The sequence below is a fragment of the Mustela putorius genome, unplaced genomic scaffold (genome assembly GCF_011764305.1).
Source record: "Mustela putorius furo isolate JIRA1106 unplaced genomic scaffold, ASM1176430v1.1 tig00003875_pilon_pilon_pilon, whole genome shotgun sequence".
Classification (NCBI taxonomy): domain Eukaryota; kingdom Metazoa; phylum Chordata; class Mammalia; order Carnivora; family Mustelidae; genus Mustela; species Mustela putorius.
The window spans coordinates 5,933,428-5,954,424 of NW_025422026.1; the positions used below are offsets into that span (position 1 = coordinate 5,933,428).

The 20,997-nt window shown below is 56.8% G+C and overlaps 1 protein-coding gene and 1 long non-coding RNA gene across 2 annotated transcripts; one reads left to right on the plus strand and one right to left on the minus strand.

The window, feature by feature from the left end:
• Positions 1–4,098: 4,098 nt before the first annotated feature.
• On the minus strand, positions 4,099–6,660 carry MESP2 (mesoderm posterior bHLH transcription factor 2). Its single transcript, XM_045067262.1, has 2 exons — positions 5,812–6,660; positions 4,099–4,752 (listed from the first exon to the last, which is right to left on the minus strand). The coding sequence occupies exons 1-2, from the start codon at positions 6,658–6,660 to the stop codon at positions 4,486–4,488; spliced, it is 1,116 nt and encodes a 371-aa protein (XP_044923197.1). The 3' UTR covers positions 4,099–4,485.
• LOC123388121 lies at positions 6,415–15,807 on the plus strand. Its single transcript, XR_006602674.1, has 6 exons — positions 6,415–6,732; positions 7,471–7,557; positions 9,684–9,797; positions 11,935–12,145; positions 12,294–12,377; positions 12,887–15,807. It is a non-coding gene; the product is annotated as an uncharacterized LOC123388121 (long non-coding RNA).
• The last annotated feature ends 5,190 nt before the right edge of the window (positions 15,808–20,997 follow it).

The following is a 20,997-nucleotide window of genomic DNA, read 5'->3' on the forward strand; positions in this document are numbered from 1 at the left end:
ATGGCAGGCCCCCTCAGGAGGTCCCGCTGGGGGAGGGCCCAGCCCCACCAGGGTCCCTGGGAGAGACCTGGACTCCAGGGAGCCTCGGCTCTGTGCCTGGCACTGGGCCGAGTGTTTATGCGCATTATCTCATTTGGGTCCCAGCAGTCCCAGGAGATAAGGATTGGTTTTCTTATCTCAGGTTTGCAGATAAGGATACTGAGGCGCAGAAAGAGTAAGTCAGTAGGGCTAGAGCGAGTTGCCGGCTTCTGAGCCGCGCGGAACAGAAGGCCTCCCCCCATCAAGAGCTAGGGCGAGGTCTGTGGCACCCACCTGTTGGGAGCTCCCACCACCGCACGGCTCCCCAGGCTGGCCTTCAGATGCCCTTGTAAGGGCCCATTCAGCCAGAGCTGCCCCACCCCGGTTGAACTGCCAGTTTGCTGTAAAACTTAAATTGACCTTGCCCACCCCCCGCCAGGGGAACTTATATAAAAGCAAGTCTGGGGGGCGCCTGGGTGGCTCAGTGGGTTAAAGCCTTTGCCTTCGGCTCAGGTCATGATCCCGGGGTCCTGGGATCGAGCCCCACATCGGGCTCTCTGCTCAGCGGGGAGACTCCTTCCCCCTCCTCTCTCTCTCTGCCTTTCTGCCTAGTTGTGCTCTCGCTCTGTCAAATAAATAAATAAAATCTTTAAAAAAATAAAATAAAATAAAAGCAAGTCCGGGAAACCAGTCCCAGGTAACAAAATCCAAGTACAAGGGTGGTCAGACCAGGTGGAGGTATTCAATCAGTGGGGGGCGCATACTGTCTCCTAGCAACCAAGGAGTATGGGCCCCGCCCTTTGGGAGCCTTTTGGCTCCAATCCTAACCAAGGTGTGATAGGCTAAATCAAATGTCTACTAGGGTAAATTGTAATTCAACTGGTCACCTAGCATAACTGTGGAGTTTCCTGTGTGTGTTATAATCTCCCTGGCCACCTGTGTGTGGCCAGGCCCAACTACGCGGCCTTTGCTCTATAAAAGTCTACAAAGCAAGGAGGGGTCTTCCTCTCTGTAGGGGCGGCTCCGACCCGTCTGCTTGACGGTCGGCCTGATTCCTGATGCTTGGCGCGAAATAAAGCTTTGCTTGACCTTCGCTTTGTATCAGTCTTGCTTCTTTAATAACGGACCCATTATTGGGGTACCCAATTTTGGGGGGACCCAACACCCTGGGTGTCTGGAGGAAATCAGGTCCCCAGGAATCCAGCGAGGGCACCCAGAGCCCGACGCCCGCCTGCAGAACCTCCCCCAAGTCGCACACACAGCAGGGGCCAGAGTGGAACTCAAGCTGCTCGTCAGTGCCCAGCACTCTGCGGTGGGCTGACTGCTCAGGGCCAGTGGGGAGGCAGGCCCTGGGCAGGGTTGGGGACGGTGGGGGAGGTCTCCCACCTCCCCTTACCCAGGAGGCTTCTCAGGAGGCATGTCCTTTACAGTGAAGGATCATGAGAGAATGTCCGTTCTCCTATGGCTGGGGATGGAGGGGGCGTCCCCAGGAAGGTGTGGGAAGACCAGTCGTTCAGGGCAGGCCCCAGGCAGCAGCGCCTCTCCCCTGCCCGGCCCTTAGCAGACAGGCACCGTCAAGAGTGGCACACCCAAGGTGAAGCCATGGAAGGAGGTGAGAGGCAGGCTTGAGCCTTCCCATGCAGAGGCTGAGGACAGGGGTGGGAGATCAGCCCAAGCGCCCCGCCCCCGCTCCCGGACCCCCCACTCCAGTTGTACCCAGATGTCTCCCAGGCAACGCTGGCTGCCTCTCCTGCCTTTGCACCTCTCTTGGGCTCCACTGCAGCCCTTGCAGGACGGGGGAGCTGACCTTGGAGCTGGAAGGGCATGGCCCTCTGTGATAAGACCAGCGAGCACCTCTCCCTGTCCGGACAGCGACCAACCCCCCTGGGAGCCAAAGGAAGGAGATGGGCAGTTGTTTAATTTTGCCTTTGGTGCAGATGCTGTGAGACTACGGAGCCAAGACCTTGGGTCTTCTAGGGAAGGAGAGAGCACTGGATAGGGAGTCAGGGGCCAGGCATCCCTGCCTAGCTCGGGGGCTAGGGAAAGTGGCTTTTCTGCCTTGGCTTGCTTTCTCAGCTATGAAATGAAGGGGTGGGGAATTTCCACTGAACCCAAGCCTGTTAAGGATTTTCTAAATCCCCAGGTTTCTAAGTCCCCGCTCACTGCGCTGACTCATGCTCTCAGGGTGGGCCCCGAGAACCAGTGTCTCGGCAGGCAGCCAGGTTAGGGAACCTCCGGACTGCAAGGTCGTGTGGCTCCATTCAGCAATGACTACGTGTCCTGCCTAAGAATCCTGAGGGACTGGGTCTCTTCTCATTTCACAGCTGAGAAAACTGAGGCTCAGGGAGATTTCCGTTTGCTCAGTTATATGTGAGCAAGGGCTGAGTGGAACGTGCTCCCAGGTTAGTCGTGCCCTGTATCCATCTCCTCGATGTATGTAATCATGTGTGAGGTTTTCTGATCCTTCCAACTGCGCCTGGCAACCCCTAGGGACAGGAGGCCCTGGGGTAAGAACCTGAATCCTAAAACGCTAGGGCAAGAAGCCACTTCAGTGGGCAATTAAACCAGTTCCTCTTTTGGGAGATGGGGCAACTGAGGCACGGAGAGGGAGTGACTTGCCTGATGTTACCGGGCACATCAGTGGGTCAGATGGCCGGCCCTATGCGCAGCTGAGAGCTCAGGCAGCTTGTGCTTGGTTTTCCTGCCCCTCCTCGAGCCTGGCACTGTGACCATGGCCTCCCTGCCCGGCTCCTTTGTGGCCATGCAGCCAAAGGGACCACCTGCGCCTCTGACCAACTTCTTCTGAGTTCCCTACCTTCAGTGCCCCCCATCACCTAAGAAAGAGGCCATACGGGGTCCCCACAACCTTGTCTATGAGCTCCTTTTCCCACCCTATTCATCACCTCTGTCAACTCTGGACACGCTGTTTCTTCTGCCTGGGTCACTCCCCACTCACCCTTCTTGGCAAACACCCTTCAATACCCACCCCCGACATCCTGCGGTTCTCCCCTACTCCGGTCAGTAGAGACACCATGAAGTCACCACCACGGTTGGCTCCAGCCCATGGCGGCCATTGTCAATGGACCGCGGGTGGCAATTCTTTTCCTCCAGATTCTGGAGGTGCAGCTTATCCTTATTCAAGGCGGCATTAACACGATCGGGTAACTCAAGGAAGAGAGCGTGGTCAGCCCCACCTCCCACCAGCTGTCACATCCTCTCTGGTCCCTAAGTACCTTATAAAATTCCCATCCTCGACCCGGGCTTTAACGGCTTACTTTCCTCTAATCCAGCTGTTAGTTGGGGGCTGTTTTCTCGCTGGCACTTCGCACTGGGTATTCTGGGCTGAACTGTGTTCCCCCAACATCCACGGACAAGTTCTAGCCCCCAGGACTTCAGAACGAGAATGTATTTGGAGAGAGCACTTGTAAAGAGGTAAGAAGCTCTCATGGTGGGGGGGTCCCCTAATCCAGTATGACTGGGGACCTTACCAGAAGTGATTGAGCCAGGCACACCAACCACAGCGTACCTATGTGAGGACACAGAGAAGGCGGCCATCTGAAAGCCAACCCCGCTGACACCGACTTTGGATGCTAACCTCCTGAACTGTGAGAAGATGGTGTTTCTGTTCTCCGAGCCACCCCGTGCGCACTGTTTCCTCATGGCAGCCCTTGGAACAAATACGCCAGGCCTCACTTGTGGAGGCGAACCACGGTGCATCCTTCAAAAACGCTTCGCCGTAATTGTGAGAGTTCTTTGTGTCAGCGGGGAAGCGTGCAGGACAAGGGCGTGGTGATGGGTTGGAGGCAAGCAAACAGGCTCAAACGTGAACCCCGACTTGTGCCACCACGCACAGCAGGCCAAGGGCAGTCCCTAGAGATAAAGACTTGTCACAGTGGCTTGGGAGGGCGGGGCGGGGGGGGAGGGGTTTGAGGGAGGGGGGGAAGGGAGCTGCGGGGTGGAGAGGGTAGTTGGGGGGGGGGGTGGAGAGCAGCAGGACAGTCCCTGCAGGATGGGAGCATTCTTCCTTTTCCAAAGGCAATAAAAATCCAGGTTGATGGAAGAAAAACAGACCAAGCCCACATTTTTGTTGTTTTTAAAAGAAGTACAAAATCCAAGCGTACAGGTTTCTCTCCCCCTTCCCCCCACCCCCAGAACCCACACCCCCGACAGTCCCAGCCTGGACGACTCCGTGGCCAAGCGGCCAGCACCTTCTTGCTCCTTAGCCGTGCTCTGCAGACACTGGTCACTCTGGGGGCTACCTGGGAGTAGAGGCCACCCCGTCAGCCCCGACTATAGCCAGGGCAGCCCCCCCCACGCTCTGTTTTGAACACTACCTCCGTGGAAGACATCACTTGGAAAAGAGGTCTTTGGCTTAAAAACAGCTTGAAGACCACAGCATGTAGCAAAGGAGGGGACACTGCAAACCAGAGGGCTGATTCCTGGCTGACAAGGGGACAGGCAAGGCTATTAGAAGATGCCCAGGTGGCCCCCCTCCAAATCTTCTTGCCAAAGTTCAGGGCAGCCACTGAGCTGCAGGCCTGAGCTCTGGGAAGGGCTTTGGTCACCAAGCTGGAAGCCAGGGACTGTTCCCTGGTCCTCTGAGCTGGGGAGCACGTGGGCACTGTGACTCCAGCATTCCCACGGGTCCTGAGGTTGGAGTCTCTGGCATGCTGGGCGGGACAGGAGCGGTGGGGTTTCTGGCAACAGACAGGATTCTGGAGACACAGCAATACCCTGCAAGAGAGACAGAAGCAGCTGGTTAGTGGCCCACTGCCTGATGACTTGAGACCTTGAACCTGGATGCTCCCTGGAGCATGGCTGGCAGTTTCTGGACAGTTCTGGGTACCACGGACACAGTGAAGCAAAATGGTGAAGCTCTGGGGATATGCTCCAGGGGTTCAAATCCCACCTCTGCTGCTAACTAGTTTTAAGAACTCAGCCTCTTTTGGGGCGCCTGGGTGGCTCAGTGGGTTAAGCCGCTGCCTTCGGCTCAGGTCATGATCTCAGGGTCCTGGGATCGAGTCCCGCATCAGGCTCTCTGCTCAGCGGGGAGCCTGCTTCCTCCTCTCTCTCTCTCTGCCTGCCTCTCTGCCTACTTGTGATCTCTCTCTGTCAAATAAATAAATAAAATCTTTAAAAAAAAAAAAAAAAGAACTCAGCCCAGCCTCTTTTATTCAGTTTTCTCATCTGTAAAATGGGGGTGATGATACCAGTATCGACCGCACAGGGTTGCTGGAGGGCTGGCTGAGTTACAGCACCAAGAACGGTGTTGGGCAAACAGCAATCAAGCAGTAAATTTTGGTTCTTAATATGCTCTTTTATGGACCATGATTCATCCACTCATGGGCCTCATGAGCAAATGAAGCTTAAAGGAAACAAGAAGGTCCCCAGCTCCAAGCCCATCTACTCTGGAAGTCACTGCCCCTGATGCTGGCCAGCTCCCTTCACCCCGAACCTTAGTGGAGAACTTGGAGCGAATTCCCTGCCAGGACCTCTCCCTACCTTTCATCTTGCCTCTGGAGCAAGTCCGAGGATCCCCCCTCTTTAACGTGGTTGCAAAGACTTCTCCGTGGTGGTGTCCTTAGTGACCTGGGACCCCACCTCTTTCCCCAGGAGGTTAGGGTCCTCTCCACACTCCCTTCACCTTCTCTCTAACCCTAACTTGGCTGGATTAGATAAACCAGGATCTAAAGAGCACAACAGTGTCTGCAGACTGGAGCCTATCCACTCCCTCCATCTCCCAATGAACCCGGGTACGACCTCGAGAGGAGCGGCATGGGATTGCACGCATACCTGGTATAGGACAGCAAGCTCCGGGGCCGCGGGGGGCGGCGTCCAGGGCACCGCCTGGTTCCTAGGTTCTGGGGACGTCTGCGTTCCGGACCAGGCCTGGGACGCTGTCCAAAGGGCCGTCTCAGGGGCTGGCCCTTGGGAGAGTTGCGTGGGCGACTGCGTCGCAGGGCAGTAAGGGGGTGTAACCCAGGGATCCACGTCGGGCACCCTGCTCCCCAGCAGCTCTGGCGCCGCTAGTGCTACGGGACAGGAGGGCGGGGACCCCCACGTCGCGGCGGAGCCCAGGACAGGGGCGCGCGCCGCCACCTGCGCCTGCACCTGCGTCTGCGCCTGCGCGGGGCCGCCGTCGGGGCAGAGCGGGCAGCCCCGAGGGGTCGCCGCGTCGCCGCGCCGCCGCCGCCGCCGCTGCTGCAGGCTCTCCTCGCTGAGGCCCAGCACGGCCGACAGGTGGCCGATGTAGCGGATGGCCAGGCGCAGCGTCTCGATCTTGGTGAGGCTCTGGCCGGCGGGCGCCACGGACGGCGGCAGGTAGCGGCGCAGCTCATGCAGGGCGCGGGCGAGGGTGCGCATGCGCAGCTTCTCGCGCTCGCTGGCGCTCTGCCGCTGCCCGCCCGCCGGCCCGCTGCGGGCTCGTCCTGGCGCCGTCGGGGCGGCCTCTGCGGCGCGGGCGCTGCGGGCGGGGAGCGCGGGCTGCGAGGGGCCGCGGGCGCCGTCGCAGGGGCACGAGCCCGACGAATCTGAGGAGGAGGCCGGGGACGTGGAGTCCGGGTGGCCGGCCCAGCCCCAGCCCTGGGGCAAGATCCAGTGGTCGTGGCCCGGGAGGCTGTGCAGAGGAGGGGACTGGGCCATGGCCGGGGCTGCAGTGGGCTCTGGGAGGCTGGGCCGGCCACCTCCAGGCCTGAGCTTTTATCTGGACCAAAGGTGAGAGGTGGCCCCCTGCCAGGTTACAGAGAGGTGTCAAAACCCACAGAGCCCAGGGAAGGCCTGGGCAGGGGGGCCTTGGGAAAGCGGGCCCATTTGCGGAGGTGTGGATTCTGACTCCTCGGGGGCTCTAATGGAGGCCCCTGCAGCCCGGGAAGTGTGGGAGGGACAATTCGCATCTGGATGGAGCTGCTAAGCTTCTCACCGAGTTCCCACCCACCCGGGCTCGTGCGTGCGTGGTGAGTGCCCAGGAGCCCGACAGGGGTGGGCAGTGCCATTGTTAGGGATGGCCAGGCGCTCCCTCATGTGTGGAGTGGACCCATGTCAAGAGGGGCTGCCTCTCGCATCACTAGCCTCCCAGTGGGAGAGGGTGGGTGTCCAGTAACTTCCACTCACTGTCTACAGGTGTGCTGGATAAGGTGGCAAGACGAGCCCGGAGGGATGTGTCCACAGTGATGGGGGGTGGGGTGGAAGTAGGGGGATATACAGGTGCATCGTCCCTGGTTTGCTTCCAGAACCCACACTGGCTGGTTTGCTGAATAGTGGGAGGAAAGTCATCTCACTACCCACAGATAGTTTCCGCCCCTGAAAACTAGAGCTGCCTGGAGAAGAGGGATAGGAAGCAGTGGGTGATGAAAAGAGTGGACGGTGAGCGCCCCAGGCAGGCCTGAGTCAATTTGCTGTGTGACCTGGGACAAGTTACGTAGGTCTTCTGACAAGTTTCCTTCAATCTCCTAGCATTAATACTACAGACCGCCCACCACCTGGGGTGTCAGCTGGTACTCAGCGGAACCGACTGGATCCGTTCAGTCCTGGGCCCGGCAGGTGAGCGGAATGTTTGCCGCGATCACTCCATAAGGAAGGTGCTTACATTTCAAAACGCTGCAGCCAATAGTCATTTACTTCGTATTTATTTAGCGACTGGTGAAGGTCAGGTACAGCAGCACAAACAAGTTAGTTGTGGTCTCTGCTCTCATGACATTTCAGGTTTGTGCTGAGAGGCAAGTGAACAGGCTGTGTTCCCTAACTGGCTGTGTGCCCTTGGGCTGGGCCTTTAACCTGTCTGAGCTTGAACTTGGGCTCTATAGTATCAACTCGCAGGACTGTTGTTACAGTCTCATAATATAACGTGGAGATGGCAGTCAGCCGTGATGACAGTTTAAAGGAGGCATCAGTGTCCTTCGTGATCTTCAGAGAAAGGGTTGAACTCTGAGGCTAAGGGCCAGATGAGGGCCAGGGGCTATAGGGCTCTGGCCACAGGGCTGGAGAGGTTGCCACTGGGCCTTGAACCATGAGTAGGACTTGGTTAAGGAGAGAGGCAGGTAGGGAGCATTCGGGCTGTGGGAACTGCTTAAGGAAAGGCCTGGCAGTGGGACTTGCTGAGGGCCTTCCAGGACAGTGTGCAGCAGCGCTGATGTGGAAAGCAGGAGCACAGCTTGGCTGGGGCCAGGCTAAGAAGTAGGATTGCCAGATGGACCTTAGAGCAGAAGTGTGAAGGGGGGGGGGGGCATTAGTAATGAAAGGTCAACATGATGATGTTTCTGGGATAGATGGCCTTGTATCCGCTTGAAGTAATAAATAATGGCCTTGTAGTTTTTGTGCCTACAAAGAAACATTTAGTTACACAAATTACATAAGGAATACATTCTCTTTGGCCGCAGTGGGAGCGTTACAGGTGAAGCTAGGGTCCCTCAGCAAAGGAAGCAACGCTCAGGTTGTCACGTGTGGCTCCACACAGGGCCCACACGGCCACGTATGTAAATGAGGGAACATGGCGGCCTGTTTGTAAGTTGCTTTTCTTTCTTTCTCTCTCTCTCTCTTTTTTTTTTTTTTAAGGTTTTATTTATTTCAGAGAACAGGAAGGCGTATGAATGGTGGGGGGGGCGTGGAGCAGAGGCAGAGGGAGAAGCAGACCCCCCGGTGAGCGGGGAGCCTGACGGAGGTGTTACAGGGGAGGCAGAGGGAGAGGGAGAACCCCAAGCAGGCTCCACGCCCAGCACCAAGCCTGATGCGGGGCTTGATCCCACGACCCTGAGATCATGAACTGAGCTGAAATCAAGAGTGGGAAGCTTAGCCGGCTGAGCCCCGTCGGGGGACCCTGTCACTTGCTTTGTTTCAGTCAACAGCATGTCTTACGGCACGTCCTGTCAGGAGAGAACCAGCCGACTCCTCGACGGTCATAGGCGATTTAAATGGATGAACATTTAAACATTATACAAACATTAGAGCAGATCACTGTAACCAGAAGGAAAATGGCAAGAGGCGCCGGCAAACCTTCCGCGAGGAGATGACACCACTTTCGGCTCATGACTTATTATTATTTTTTTCAATATCAGAGAAAATGTGCCCGAGTTACCGCTCTAACTTGATGTTGAAGGAATAATTGGCATTGAACGACGTTGGTCAGGGCAACCCCTGTTTAGGTGATCCTAGCTGCCATGAAGGAGCAGAGGAAATTTCTAGTTTGTCCACAGCACGGGGAAAAAGGTGACTCACTTAACAGTGACCTTGAATCCAAACGGGCTTTTCTCTGGAAAGAAGCAGGAAGTCACTGCAGTATTTCACAACTTAAAAGGATTTAAACCAAGTTAGAACAACAACAACAACAAAAACCTAACTTTTTCCTAAGGGTGGCGGGGACTTAGAAAACAGTCGATCCTACACTTTATTGGTTGCGCTCAGGGCTATACCGGCTGGGAATTGTTTTATGTGTAACTGAGAGGGGCGAACAAGATCTGTCAGGTTTCTTATGTATTTCCTGATCTGGATCCTGAAGTTTCAGATGAATGTGCTGCTGGGACTGTTTTTCTGACTCATCTCTTTTAATTCTTCTGTCATAGTCTATAGCCCATGTGCCCTGGTCAGGCTCTTACTAATGCATCTTTTTTTTTCTTACTGATGCATCGTTAGTGTGTGTTTATTTTTGCCAAATAACACTGCTTTGTGCATAGGTCTGTAGAGCTGGAGAGGTGCAACAGCCTCGTGACCTCCAGTAAGGGTCCGAAAATCCAGAATTATGCCCACCCTCAGAGCCAGCCTGGAGGAGTTTCCTGTGAAAGGATTTGGTGAGTAAGGGGAGCCCACCGCCAGTACAGAGCCAGCCCCCTGCTTGCTCTCCTGCCTCGCTACGATAGCCTGGCCTCCTCTCTGGGTCTGGGCTGGTCCCAGAGCCCGGGCCTCACACTGACTGGGACGCTGGACTGTAGGTTCTAGCCGGGCTCTTCACCAGGCCCCTCAGCCAGGCTCTGGAAGCGCCGGGACGCACTGTAGACCATCAGGAGGGGAAGCCAAAATGATTCCACCCCCCCCACACCCCGCTCACCGGGCCTGCGCTTAGCACAGGGAGGCCGTGCTGCTTGATGGTGGAGTCTGGGCCGTGGAATCGGACTGCCCTGGGCTTCGAGTCCCAGCCCCACCCCTTCTAAGCTGTGAGAACATGGGCAACTCAGTATGTGTTTTCTCATCTCCCAAGGGGAGGATTCTGGTTTCCGGGGTGACTATTGCGGTAAATAAAGATGACGTCTGTCATAGTGCTCTGCACGGAGCCTCCATGTGTGAGTCTTGCTTTTGGCAAGTTCAGGGGCAGCAGAATGAAGTAGGTAAAGGACTAGGCGGGGGGGAAGGAGGCCGGTATCTTTTAGTCTTGGCCCTAGAAGAAGGCGATTGCTTCCGTTCCCGAGACTCCAGCACCAGACCAGGCGCATCCTGCCCTATCACCCTCCTCTACCTGTGGCCCTTTTCCTCTGTGGACCGAGGATGGGGGGGGGGATCGCTAGCAGGGCTCTCCAGCCCCTGACTAGCAGCAGGGGTCACCACAGCTGCAGAGCAGCAGAAACAGGAAAGCTCGGATGCCTGGATCCAGAGCCCACCAGCCCAGCCCAGCTAAGGCTAGGAAATGGAGGATCTGAACCTGCTTCTGATGGGCTGGGTCCTGGCCCAGGTGCTTGTCCAGCTTGCTTCTGGGACCCTCAAGCATTCCTCCTCTGTGCAGGAACCTGCCCCAGGTGCATGGTGCTTGGTGAGCAAGCCGGGCCTGGGCCCTGCCCCACGGGGGGCTCTCCTTCTTTCTTCCTCCTACTCTCCTGTTGCAAGGAGGGACATCCTCCACTGAGTGCTCTTGGAAAAGGTGATTAACTTCTGGGCCTCAGCAGGCCACTGGCTCTGGGTTCACCGTCTCCTTCCTGTGCTGGGAGGAAGAGGTGCTTAGGTCAGGGAAGCATGGTCAGTAGAATGTTCACGGGTATGACAGGCCCTTCTAGTTGCACACACAGCATCTGTTACAGCCTCTGTTCTTATATCTTTTTAAATAACAGGACTGGGTATTATTGTGGGTGGCAGAGTGCCCAGCCAAAACACATGTCCCAGGCTGTCTTGCTCACGGAACGGCGAGTAAGATGTTAGCGGAAATACTGGATAGGGCTTCTAGGAAAGCTCTTTATTTTTTAATTTTTTTAATTTATTTTTTTTTTAAGATTTTATTTATTTATCAGAGAGAGGGGGGGGGAGAGAGCGAGCACAGGCAGACAGAATGGCAGGCAGAGGCAGAGGGAGAAGCAGGCTCCCCGCCGAGCAAGGAGCCTGATATGGGACTCGATCCCAGGACGCTGGGATCATGACCTGAGCCGAAGGCAGCTGCTTAACCAACTGAGCCACCCAGGCGTCCCTTTAATTTATTTTTTTATTCATTTGACAGAGATCACAAATAGAGAGAGAGAAAGAAGCAGAGGGGAACTGAGCAGAGAGCCCTATGTGGGGCTCGATCCCAGGACCCTGGGATCACGACCCGAGCCAAAGGCAGAGGCTTTAACCCTCTGAGCCACCCAGGCACTCCTAGGAAAGCTCTTTAAGGCACCCCTTATGTTTTCTTCCTGGAACATGTGATGGCTGGAACTTCAGCAACCATTTGGTGACACCGAAATGGTCCCAAGGACAGAAGTCGTCCACTGAGGATGATGGGGCTGACAGAAGCCTGGGGCACTGTGTGTAAGCATCATACTGGCCCAGCACTGTCTGTCCCTGAATTTCTTCAACATGAGAGAAAACAAATCACCTGTTTGTCCAAGTTATTGACGTTCGGTGTACACGAGCGGCCACACATGACTCCTGTAACGAAGAAGTGCCAGGGTATCCCTGTCAAGAAATAGGGCTGCGCGAGCTGGATGGCGGTTGAGTGAACTCATAACAGACTCGATGTTCCCACAGATGAGTGGCTGCGTGTTCTCCCGGAGGAAGGTCTACGGCGACGCTGCCACCGCCTCTGTTCCCAGCCTCGTCAAGGGCATCGTTATGACCTTGAATGAAGATATGAATTGGTCTACGTGGGGGTAGGGTCCATCGCAGCAAGCGAATTGGATAACAGCCAGGATCTAGAGAGAGGCTGACAGGCAGGAGCAGCCCTACCAGATCGAATAAGGTGGGATCCCCAGAGCTCCACAAATCCTCCCACAGTTTGGGGGTCAGGTGGCTCGTAACTAGCAGCGCGTGTGGAAAACAAGGTCATTCCATTTTCGAGAAACAGGATCTTCAGTCAAAGAGGTGACTGTTTCTTGTTCGCTCTGCAGGAAGGTCATTGCCCGAGTACGTGGTCAAATGTGGGGGCCACTATTCATGATGGAAGGAAGCAGGCCCTAGCCATGGACGGCAAGGTTAGTGACGAGGCTTCAAGCCAGGTCACCAGAGAAATAGTCGAAGGAATTGGGGATGTTTTATGCACAAAACACAAACTTCAGGATACGATAGGATGGCCGTCTCCAGGTGCCTGGAAGGAAAGACTCCAGGGAGACTGAAGAACTTCCTAAGGTGGGAAGATCTGTCTGAGGGCGGGAGCGGCCTGTTTGTGGAGGTGATCAAGAAGAGGCCAGCCGAGCACATGCTAGGCACGGGCAGGAGCTGGGGTGGATGGCTGTGTCTGCCTCTGCCAACAGCGACAAGCCCCATAAAATGAGGGGATTAGACATGACAACCCTTGAGGTACTTTCAGAGCTGAGGCCAAGAATGAGGGAGAGGGTGGGGCGGCCGCCTCAGGGCTCCTGGCTCTATGAGGGTGAGGAGCCACGGGGGCCCCTGCAGGCTGTCTCGGGCTGGGGGTGCACACCGAGGCCTCCCAGGGCCTCAGCACCCCTGACACTCTCTCCCCTGTTCTCTGTGCCTGAAGTCTGGCTCAGCGGGCCTCCAGAGCAACCTGGAACCATCAAGTCACCACGACCCTTGGCTCGGCCGGCCAGTGGGGTGCAGTCCGGTGTCCACGATCCTTTCATACAGGTGAGGAGAATCATCCTCCCCAGGGCACTTCCCCAACTTTGCCCCAGGCCAGCAGTCCCAGGAGAAGGGCACAGAGGCCAAGGCTGGCCCCTGAACATTCTCAGTCAGCTCCGGCCCTGCAAGAGGCTGTGGGAGGCCAGTGACGGCGGCCCAGCCTGCTCCGCGTGTCTCAGCACAGGCCCTCCGGTCTGTTCGCCCCCAGCCCCGCTCCTGGAAGTCCCGCAGCTGCTCTTTCCCCTGGGCAGGCCGTGCAGGGCCCCCGGGAGCAGGTCCGAGGACCCGGAGCCTGGGGGAGGCCTGGCCTCTGCCCTCTAGGTCTTCTTCGCCTGCTTCCCCCTAGGGTTCCTGCCAAGCCCTGGGTGTGGGAACATGGGAGGGAAGGAGAGGCTGGGCACATGGGGGGCTGCAGCAGTGTGTGGTATTCTCATTACCGGGGAGCAGAAAGGGCCAGGCCAGCCCCCCACCCCCCACCCCCGTCCCCGGGCCACTGTGGCCGCCTTCACACCTCCTCTCGGCTGTTGACACAAGGCCACCTCCCCCAGGGCGGAAGGTGTCGACTTGGGAACCACGGTGTTCAGGGGCCTCCAAAACAGGCAGCAGGTCCTCTCAGAAACCCCAGAAAGCCCTTCTGGGGTGGGGGTGGGAGGCTGCAGGTCCCCACCCCCGGAGGCCCAGGGAGGAGGGAGGGCCTGTGTCCTGGGGACGGGGAGGAGGAAGCGGGAAGTGGGGGAAGACAGGAGCCCCGAGTCCACCTGCCCATTCCATCCCTCTCCTGGCTCTGGGGGCTGGTGCATGACAAGGTCCTGCCCGGCAGTGCCATCAGTGTCACCAGGGGGCCCAGAGACTGAAGCCACCAGGGCAAGGTCACCCTGACAGGACTTCCTGACCGCCCGGTCTCCTGAGCCCTTTTAGACCGCACTGCGCCCACCGCCACCTGCAGGAGCCTCATCACTGCTCAGACCCCGTGACTTCTGGCCTGTCATTCTCCCCGTGCTTGGACAGGCCAGGCCCAGAGAAGTCAGCCCCTCAGCCTTCATGCCCCAGAGTCAGGATTCAGATCCACGGAGGCCACGCACCAGGCACCATGGGGAAACTCTGCCCCAGGCGGAGGGGAGGCTCTGGGGAGGGACGAGCCCTCTGGAATCCAGAACTTGGCCTAGCGTGCCGGGAGCCCAGGCCCACAGAGGGGCACGACCAGGCCAAGTGATCAGGACAGGACCCAGGAGGAAGTTGGGGGGGGACCCAGAGTTGTGGGTATTCTCCTGGCAGAGGGACGAGGTGGGTGTGTGCATCTGGGAGGGGGAAGTTCCCCCTCCTCAAACCCCTCCGCTGCCCGCAGCAGCTCCAGGCAGTGCAGGTGGGCTGGGGCCCCGCCCAGAGAGGTGGGAGAGGCAGAGGACTAGCAAGCCGGAGGAGGTGGGGGTTCAAAAGGCTACTGACTGGTGAGCTGGGACTCCTAGGGAGGGAGGCAGTGGGAACACAGACATTCTGAGTAAGGAGGGGGGCAGAAGCTGCCCAGCAGGTCGGGTGCCCTTCTCCAAGAGGGCTGAGCCAGGGAGGCTGGCGTGAGAGGGCATGCCGAGGCCCCAGGACTGCCTAGTCCAGCTCCCGGGGCAGCAAGGCCCAGTGGGGGGGTGGGGAGGGGGCTCAGGCCTAGGGCCAGCCATGCCTGGGCTCCATCCCTCGAACCTCAGTCTCCTCCTCTATGAAATGGGTGTCCTTGCTGGGAGGATTCGCTGGAGCATCATGGGTTTGGCATGTGGGACTCCAGATGTCTTGCCTGCCTGCCCGGCTTGAGAGAAGCGACCACTTGTGCTCCTGCAGCTCCGGGAAAGGACAGAAGGGGAGAGTGAGGACCACGCACTCCTGCGACCCAGGCTCTGGGAGGGAAGACCCAGCCTTCTGGCCCCCCAAGACACCAGAAGGCATGGGCCCACCTGCTGGAATGCAAACAAGTTTGGGCTGGTTCTGCAAAGTTTTTCCCTCCCCTCCTCTTCCCGGCCCTTCTCTCCCCCTCGCTGCCTTCCTTTTCTGTCTCTTACTTTAATTATCAAAGCGAGGCATGCGCCTTACAGGAAAGTGAGAAAATGTAGGCAAATCAAAAGGAATTTTAAATGCCCCTGGTTCCATCTACCCAGAGAGAACCAGCTTAACACCAGATCGGCACCAGGTTGGCGCGGATCCTGGATCCTAAACTTCTCCGGGCAGCCCTGCAAATTCGCGAGCACAGAGAGAGGCGTGAAGGGGAGTATGTCAGGGCTTTTCTGTTTGTTTTTTGTTTGTTTATTTTTGCATTTCTTGAAGTTTCTGGTATATATATCTATATATTTTTAAGATTACTTTAGAGAGTGCACGCATGCACGCGGCAGGGAGGGTTGAAGGGCGGGGGAGAGCATCTCAAGCCGATTCCCGGCTGAGCCGGGACACGGGGCTCAATCCCACGACCCTGAGATCATGACATGAGCCGAAATCAAGAGGACACTTAACCACCAGGTGCCCCATGTTTTCTTTTTTTATACGAGCTTTATTGAGAAATAATTCAAACATTGCGCTTTCGCCTGTGTAAAGGGTACAGTCCACTAGTTTTGTAGATACATTGCATTAAAAAACCATTATAAAATATATATGACAGAATGTGCCATCTTACCTGGTTTTCAGTGGTGTTAATTACATCCGCAGCATAATGCAGTGGTCACTTCTTTCCACAGCTTTCCATCACCATGAGTAGAAGCACGGTACCCGGGGCGCCTGGGTAGCTCAGTGGGTTAAAGCCTCTGCCTTTGGCTCAGGTCATGATCCCAGAGTCCTGGGATTGAGCCCCACATTGGGCTCTCTGCATGGCAGGGAGCCTGCTTCCTCCTCTCTCTCTGCCTGCCTCTCTGCCTATTTGTGATCTCTGTCAAATAAGTAAATAAAATCTTTTTTTTTTTTTTTTTAAAGCACGGTACCCATTAAGCAACAGCTGCCCCTGGTAACCTCTCGACCGTGTCCTGTCTCTACGAATCTGGCTGCTCTGGGTGCCTCTTGGCAGTGGAATCAGTGCGCGCTTTTTCTATATGGCTCACTTTATAACGCCCTTGAGTTTCATCCACGGCGTAGCATGTGTCCCAAGTTTATTCTTTTCTGTGGCTGAGAAGTATTCCTGTGTCCATATAGACCGCATTCTGTTTGCCCATTCATCTGCTGGTGGACCTTCAGCTTGTTCCCACCTTTTGGCTGATTGTGCCTAATGCTCCTCCGAAAGTTGCCGTACAAACCTCTGTTCTAGTCCCTGTTTTCAAGTTCTTTGGGTATGAAAAGGGCAGGTTGTTTTGTGACCAACTTTTTTTGCTAATGTATTAACATTCTCCATATCAGTAGTTGTAAATTTTTTTTTTTTTTTTTTTTTTTTAGATTTTACTTCTTTATGTGAGAGAGAACATGTGTGGGTGAGTGGGGTGGGGAGAGGAACAGAGGGGAGGAGGGAGGGCTCCAGCGGACCCCCAGTGAGTGTGGAGCCTGACGTGGGGCTCAGTCTCTTGACCTTGCAATCAGGACCTGAGCTGAAATCAAGAGTCAGACACTCCACAGACCGAGCCCCCCAGAGCCCCGCAGGAGATGTACTTGTGTAATGAGATGTTTCAGGCACACCTGGTTCTCCACGATGTGGTGGCATTTTTGGTAACAAGTTGTCTAGTACACACTGAGGTGCATAATGGCTTTCCACACAGCGACATCCTTATACCTAGATTTTTAAATTTATTTTTAAGTTGTACATGTAATACATGAGTGCAAACTTCGTGTGATAAATTTGAGCCTTATAGATGAGATTAGAGTCTCCCTTGGGGGCGCCTGGGTGGCTCAGTGGGTTAAGCATCCACCTTCGGCTCAGGTCATGATCCCAGGGTCTTGGGATCGAGCCCCATGGGGAGTCTGCTTCTCTCTTTCCATCTGCCCCCACTTCACTTGCACTCTCTCTCTCTCAAATAAATAAAATATTAAATGAAAAAAGTCTCCCTTGATCAACTCCCAGAACCCAGATCTCCCTACCCACCACACATACACACCAACTAAGTCCTGGGACGTTGTTGGAGATTGGGTAGGTGCCCCGAGACCGGGGCTGTGCACAGACACGCATGCACACAGTGGAGCCCTGGAACTCGCCTGGCATCTCCAGACGCCTGTGTGGGGGCTGGGCTTCAGATCTCTGTTCTGTTTGTGCGTCTGTCAGTGGTGTGCTGCTGAATGGGTTTTTCTGGGACTTGGTTTTTCTGTGCCTTTAATCTTTTCTAAGCAGAATGAATTCCCATCTGGGCAGAGGTTCTGAGGCTGTTCTGAAGATGCAGGTGGCCTTGGGGAGCCCTGGAGGTGGGCTCTTGAGGCTCAGCTGGTTTGGGGTGCCCACTATCCTGGCCGCCTGTGCCGTGCTGGGCGCTCTGTGTTCTCCCAGGGCGGGGGCTGGATCTTAGATTTCTCTTGGTGGGGGAAACTCTAGAACTGAGGGTGGGTTCATCCTTTCACAAATAACCAGTACTCACCTCGTAAGACCCTTCTCCCGCATGATTTTGTATCCGCTCAATTTACGTTCTGTCCCCTCCCCCTAGATGTTCCCCACTGTGTCTGGGGACATCTCTGTCCCCCAGTCTCTGGCAAAGAAACCTCTGCCCAGAGGCTTCTCACTCCCCAGGTCTCGGCCAGACATTCCAGCTCAGTCCTAGGAGCCCCTACTCTGCTTTTTTCTGGGCCTGAAGTCAGGTACCTCTGCGGGCACCCCCTTTCCCTTGCTTCCTCTGCCCTTGGAGTTGGCCGAGGGCCTGAGCCACAGTGACCTGGCAGGGGCTCATCACTGTCTTGGCACCTCACCCGTGCTGTGGTGAGCAGTCCGCACAGGGAGGGGTGGTGTTACGAGGAGCTGCAAGCCGTGAATCCTGCCTGGAGGAAGCTCCACCTTGTGCTTTCTGCAGGGCCTGGTGTCCAAAGTTGGCAGCTGAGCTGGACCTGCAAATCCTTACCAGGGACTTGGCAAGGGCACAGAGCCCAACACATCCCCTGTCTAGATTTTCCATCAACTTGGGGTCTTTTTTCAGACTTTGCTCCCGGGAGTATATAAGGAAGGTCAGGGGCCTGGGGAGACCTGCTTGGCCCTGCCCTCCTGACCCCTTCCTCTTCTCCTCATTCCTCTGGGCTCAATCTTGTGCTGCTTCTCTGCACACGGATACATATTTTTCCGAGTGGCCAGATGAGCACATAGGGCTCCAGAGAGAGCAAGTGGCCCCGTTGGGGCCACACAGCCCATCACACTGGCACTGAGCTGACTTCATCCACATTTTTTTTTTTAAAGGAAGGAAGCTTGTTTCATGTTTTTGTTTGTTTGTTTGTTTTTTAGGAGTCAGTGGAGTCCAGGGGCCGAGCCAGGGCCCTGGGCCCCAGGGGCGAAGGTCAGCCCAGAGTGAGGCAAATCCTGCCTTCTGACAGCCCTGGGGCTCAGGACAGGAGGTGAGCCTGGCATGCTTTGCTCCAGGCCCGGCTAACGTGGGGATATGGAAGAGTGAGTCTGTGTCCTCTCAGATGTCCCTGAGTTTATACGGGCACGGTAGCCCGACAGGGCCAACCCTTAGTGAGTCAGGGGTCCTGCCTGCACAGGGAGAGGCAGCAGTTTGCATTCACGGAAAGTAAACTGAGGGAGGTGGCCGCACTCCCCAAGTTAATAACCCGTTTGCAGTGTGAGAAACAATTGTCCCTAAATGTCAGCCTTGGTGCCACAGGCCGCACCTGGCAGCATGGAGGGCAGCGAGACCAGAACGAAAGCTTCCTGTAGCCCCCCAGCAGTGAGAATGGGGTCAGAGGGAGCGAGGGTGACGCTGCGTGGGTTCACCCACTTCCGAAGCCAGCCCCACATCTCCGGTTCCTGGTGCCCATCAGCCCACCCACTGCACCCAGGCCCTGGCCCTGTCCCTAGGACAGAGGCCCCTGACTCGCGGAGGTAGGTGTGCCCTGCTCATATCCCCGGACCCCGGGTGGCTGGGCAGTGCCCTCTGCTGGTGATGGCTGGGAATTCGCGGACCTACTCCAGTGGACCCAGGGTCAACCCGCTGGCCAGAGATGGGAGCCTTCCAAGCGGGGTGTACAGTCTCCCCCCCCCAGCCCCCCCCAAACATCTCAGCAGGCGGTCGGCAGGTCTAGACTCCAATTTAGAGTTGGAGAAACCAAGGAGCCAGGTGACAGGATCTGCCCCCCCGCCCCCATTCACACGTCTGCATCTCGGCTCTGGGCTAGTTCAGCTCCTAAACCCTTTCTTAGTTTCCCCACATTACACTATAAAGCTTAGCTCTTCCTCCACTTACCCAGGTGAAGCAGAGGAGTCTAAGTGTGACTCCCCGAAGAGCGGCGCGATCTGTGGACCCTGGGTTCTCAGCCCCCCTCCCAGAACCACAGAGATTGTGCATCTCCCCGGGAGCCCTTCCCAGAATCCGCCAGATCTCTCTCCTTTCTTGCCACCCCCTCCCTCCTCATCACCCCTCTGCCTCCTGTGACTCCCACTGGCTGCCCATCCAGCTGACCCAGGACCAGGATAATCAGATTACCTCGGGTCCAGAATAATCCATTCCATATGGCTTGCCAACTCAGAGGCTCCGGGAGCTAAAGGTGTGAGGAAAGGGGGTGATCTTGGTAGAAAGGGGTTCCCGGGGATCCTCGGGGGCCTTAGCGGGGGAAGGAGGGAGGTGGAGGAGAAGTCGGGCACCTTCCTGCTGAGCCCCCTGACTGCTCTGGGACCCGAGGGGACCACGGCCTCATCCATCTGGGACCCACGGGGGCTTAGGATCTGTGCTGGGCTGGCACTGGGCACTCCCAGTGCCTTTTCCACTCTCTGGATTGGGACGTGGCCACTATAGGGTTCTGCTGCTCGGAAGGGGCTGAGGTTCATAACTCTGGGGCAACTGTACTTTTCGCACCCACATTCTCCTGCTCTGTCCCCCCAGGGGCTCTGGTGGAACAGGTCCAGGGGGAGCATGGAAACCTTCTATCTCCACGGGTCCCTGTGACTTGTGACAAGATGTTGTGGGTGTTTGAGGATTCTGGGGGAGTCTCCCCCACACCAGCACCCTCCCTCTTGGGGCAGCCTTCAGGAGGAAAGGAGCCCCTCCCATCTTCCCGAGGAGACAGGACCCGTGCTGGGGAGGACAAAACACAGGCTTTGACCCAGGCTGAGGCAAAAGGGTCCCAACTCGGCCCCTGTTTGCCATGTGACACAGGACCACCTCTCCACACCTCCATTCCCTCATCTGCAGAGGGAGGCGGTGACGCCCACATCACAGCAGGACGGAGAGCTGTGACCCAGCCACGCCCAGTGCGGTGCCAGGCCCAGGTGACAGTAGCAAACGTGACCACGGCTGTGGCCAAAGGCCAGTCCACACAGGACAACTGGATCCATATGATGTCAACACGGCAGGCATTACCCCGTGGCTCAAGAGCAGAAGCTGGGGCCTGAGGACCGGGAGTGAGTTCCCCACGGGACACTGGTGGTGCCTGGCAGGCCACACTCCAGAGGGGGTGTCCTAGGCTGTGTCAAGATGGCCGCTTGTTAATAGCAGCCCCCCACCCCGAAGGCCCTCCCTCTCAGGCTGGTGCCAGAGTGTGGTGGGAAGACCACGGCGTCGGGGACACCTCCGTGAGGAGCCTCCTGGGAGACGCCCCTGCGGATGCTAAGAGCTGCTTCCCTCTCCTGGGGCCTCTGGCTCCGGCGGGGACAGGGATTAGGGGCCACAAGAGGAGTATTGACATAGCACCTTTGATTAGCACTCCTGTGTCAGAAGGGCTGGCTGGGAAATGAGAGCGCGGAGGCTGGGAGGTGGGAGGGGGCTGCATCCAGGACCCAGGCCTAGGCCCGAGGAGCTGGCTGAGTCTTCTTAGCGGAAGGCTGAGACCCAGGCCTCGTATAGAGTCCGATGTGCTCTACCCTGGGTCCCAGAGGAGGCCGCCCTGTCCTGCCTGCCCCCACCCCGGCCAAGGGCCCCAACTGAACTC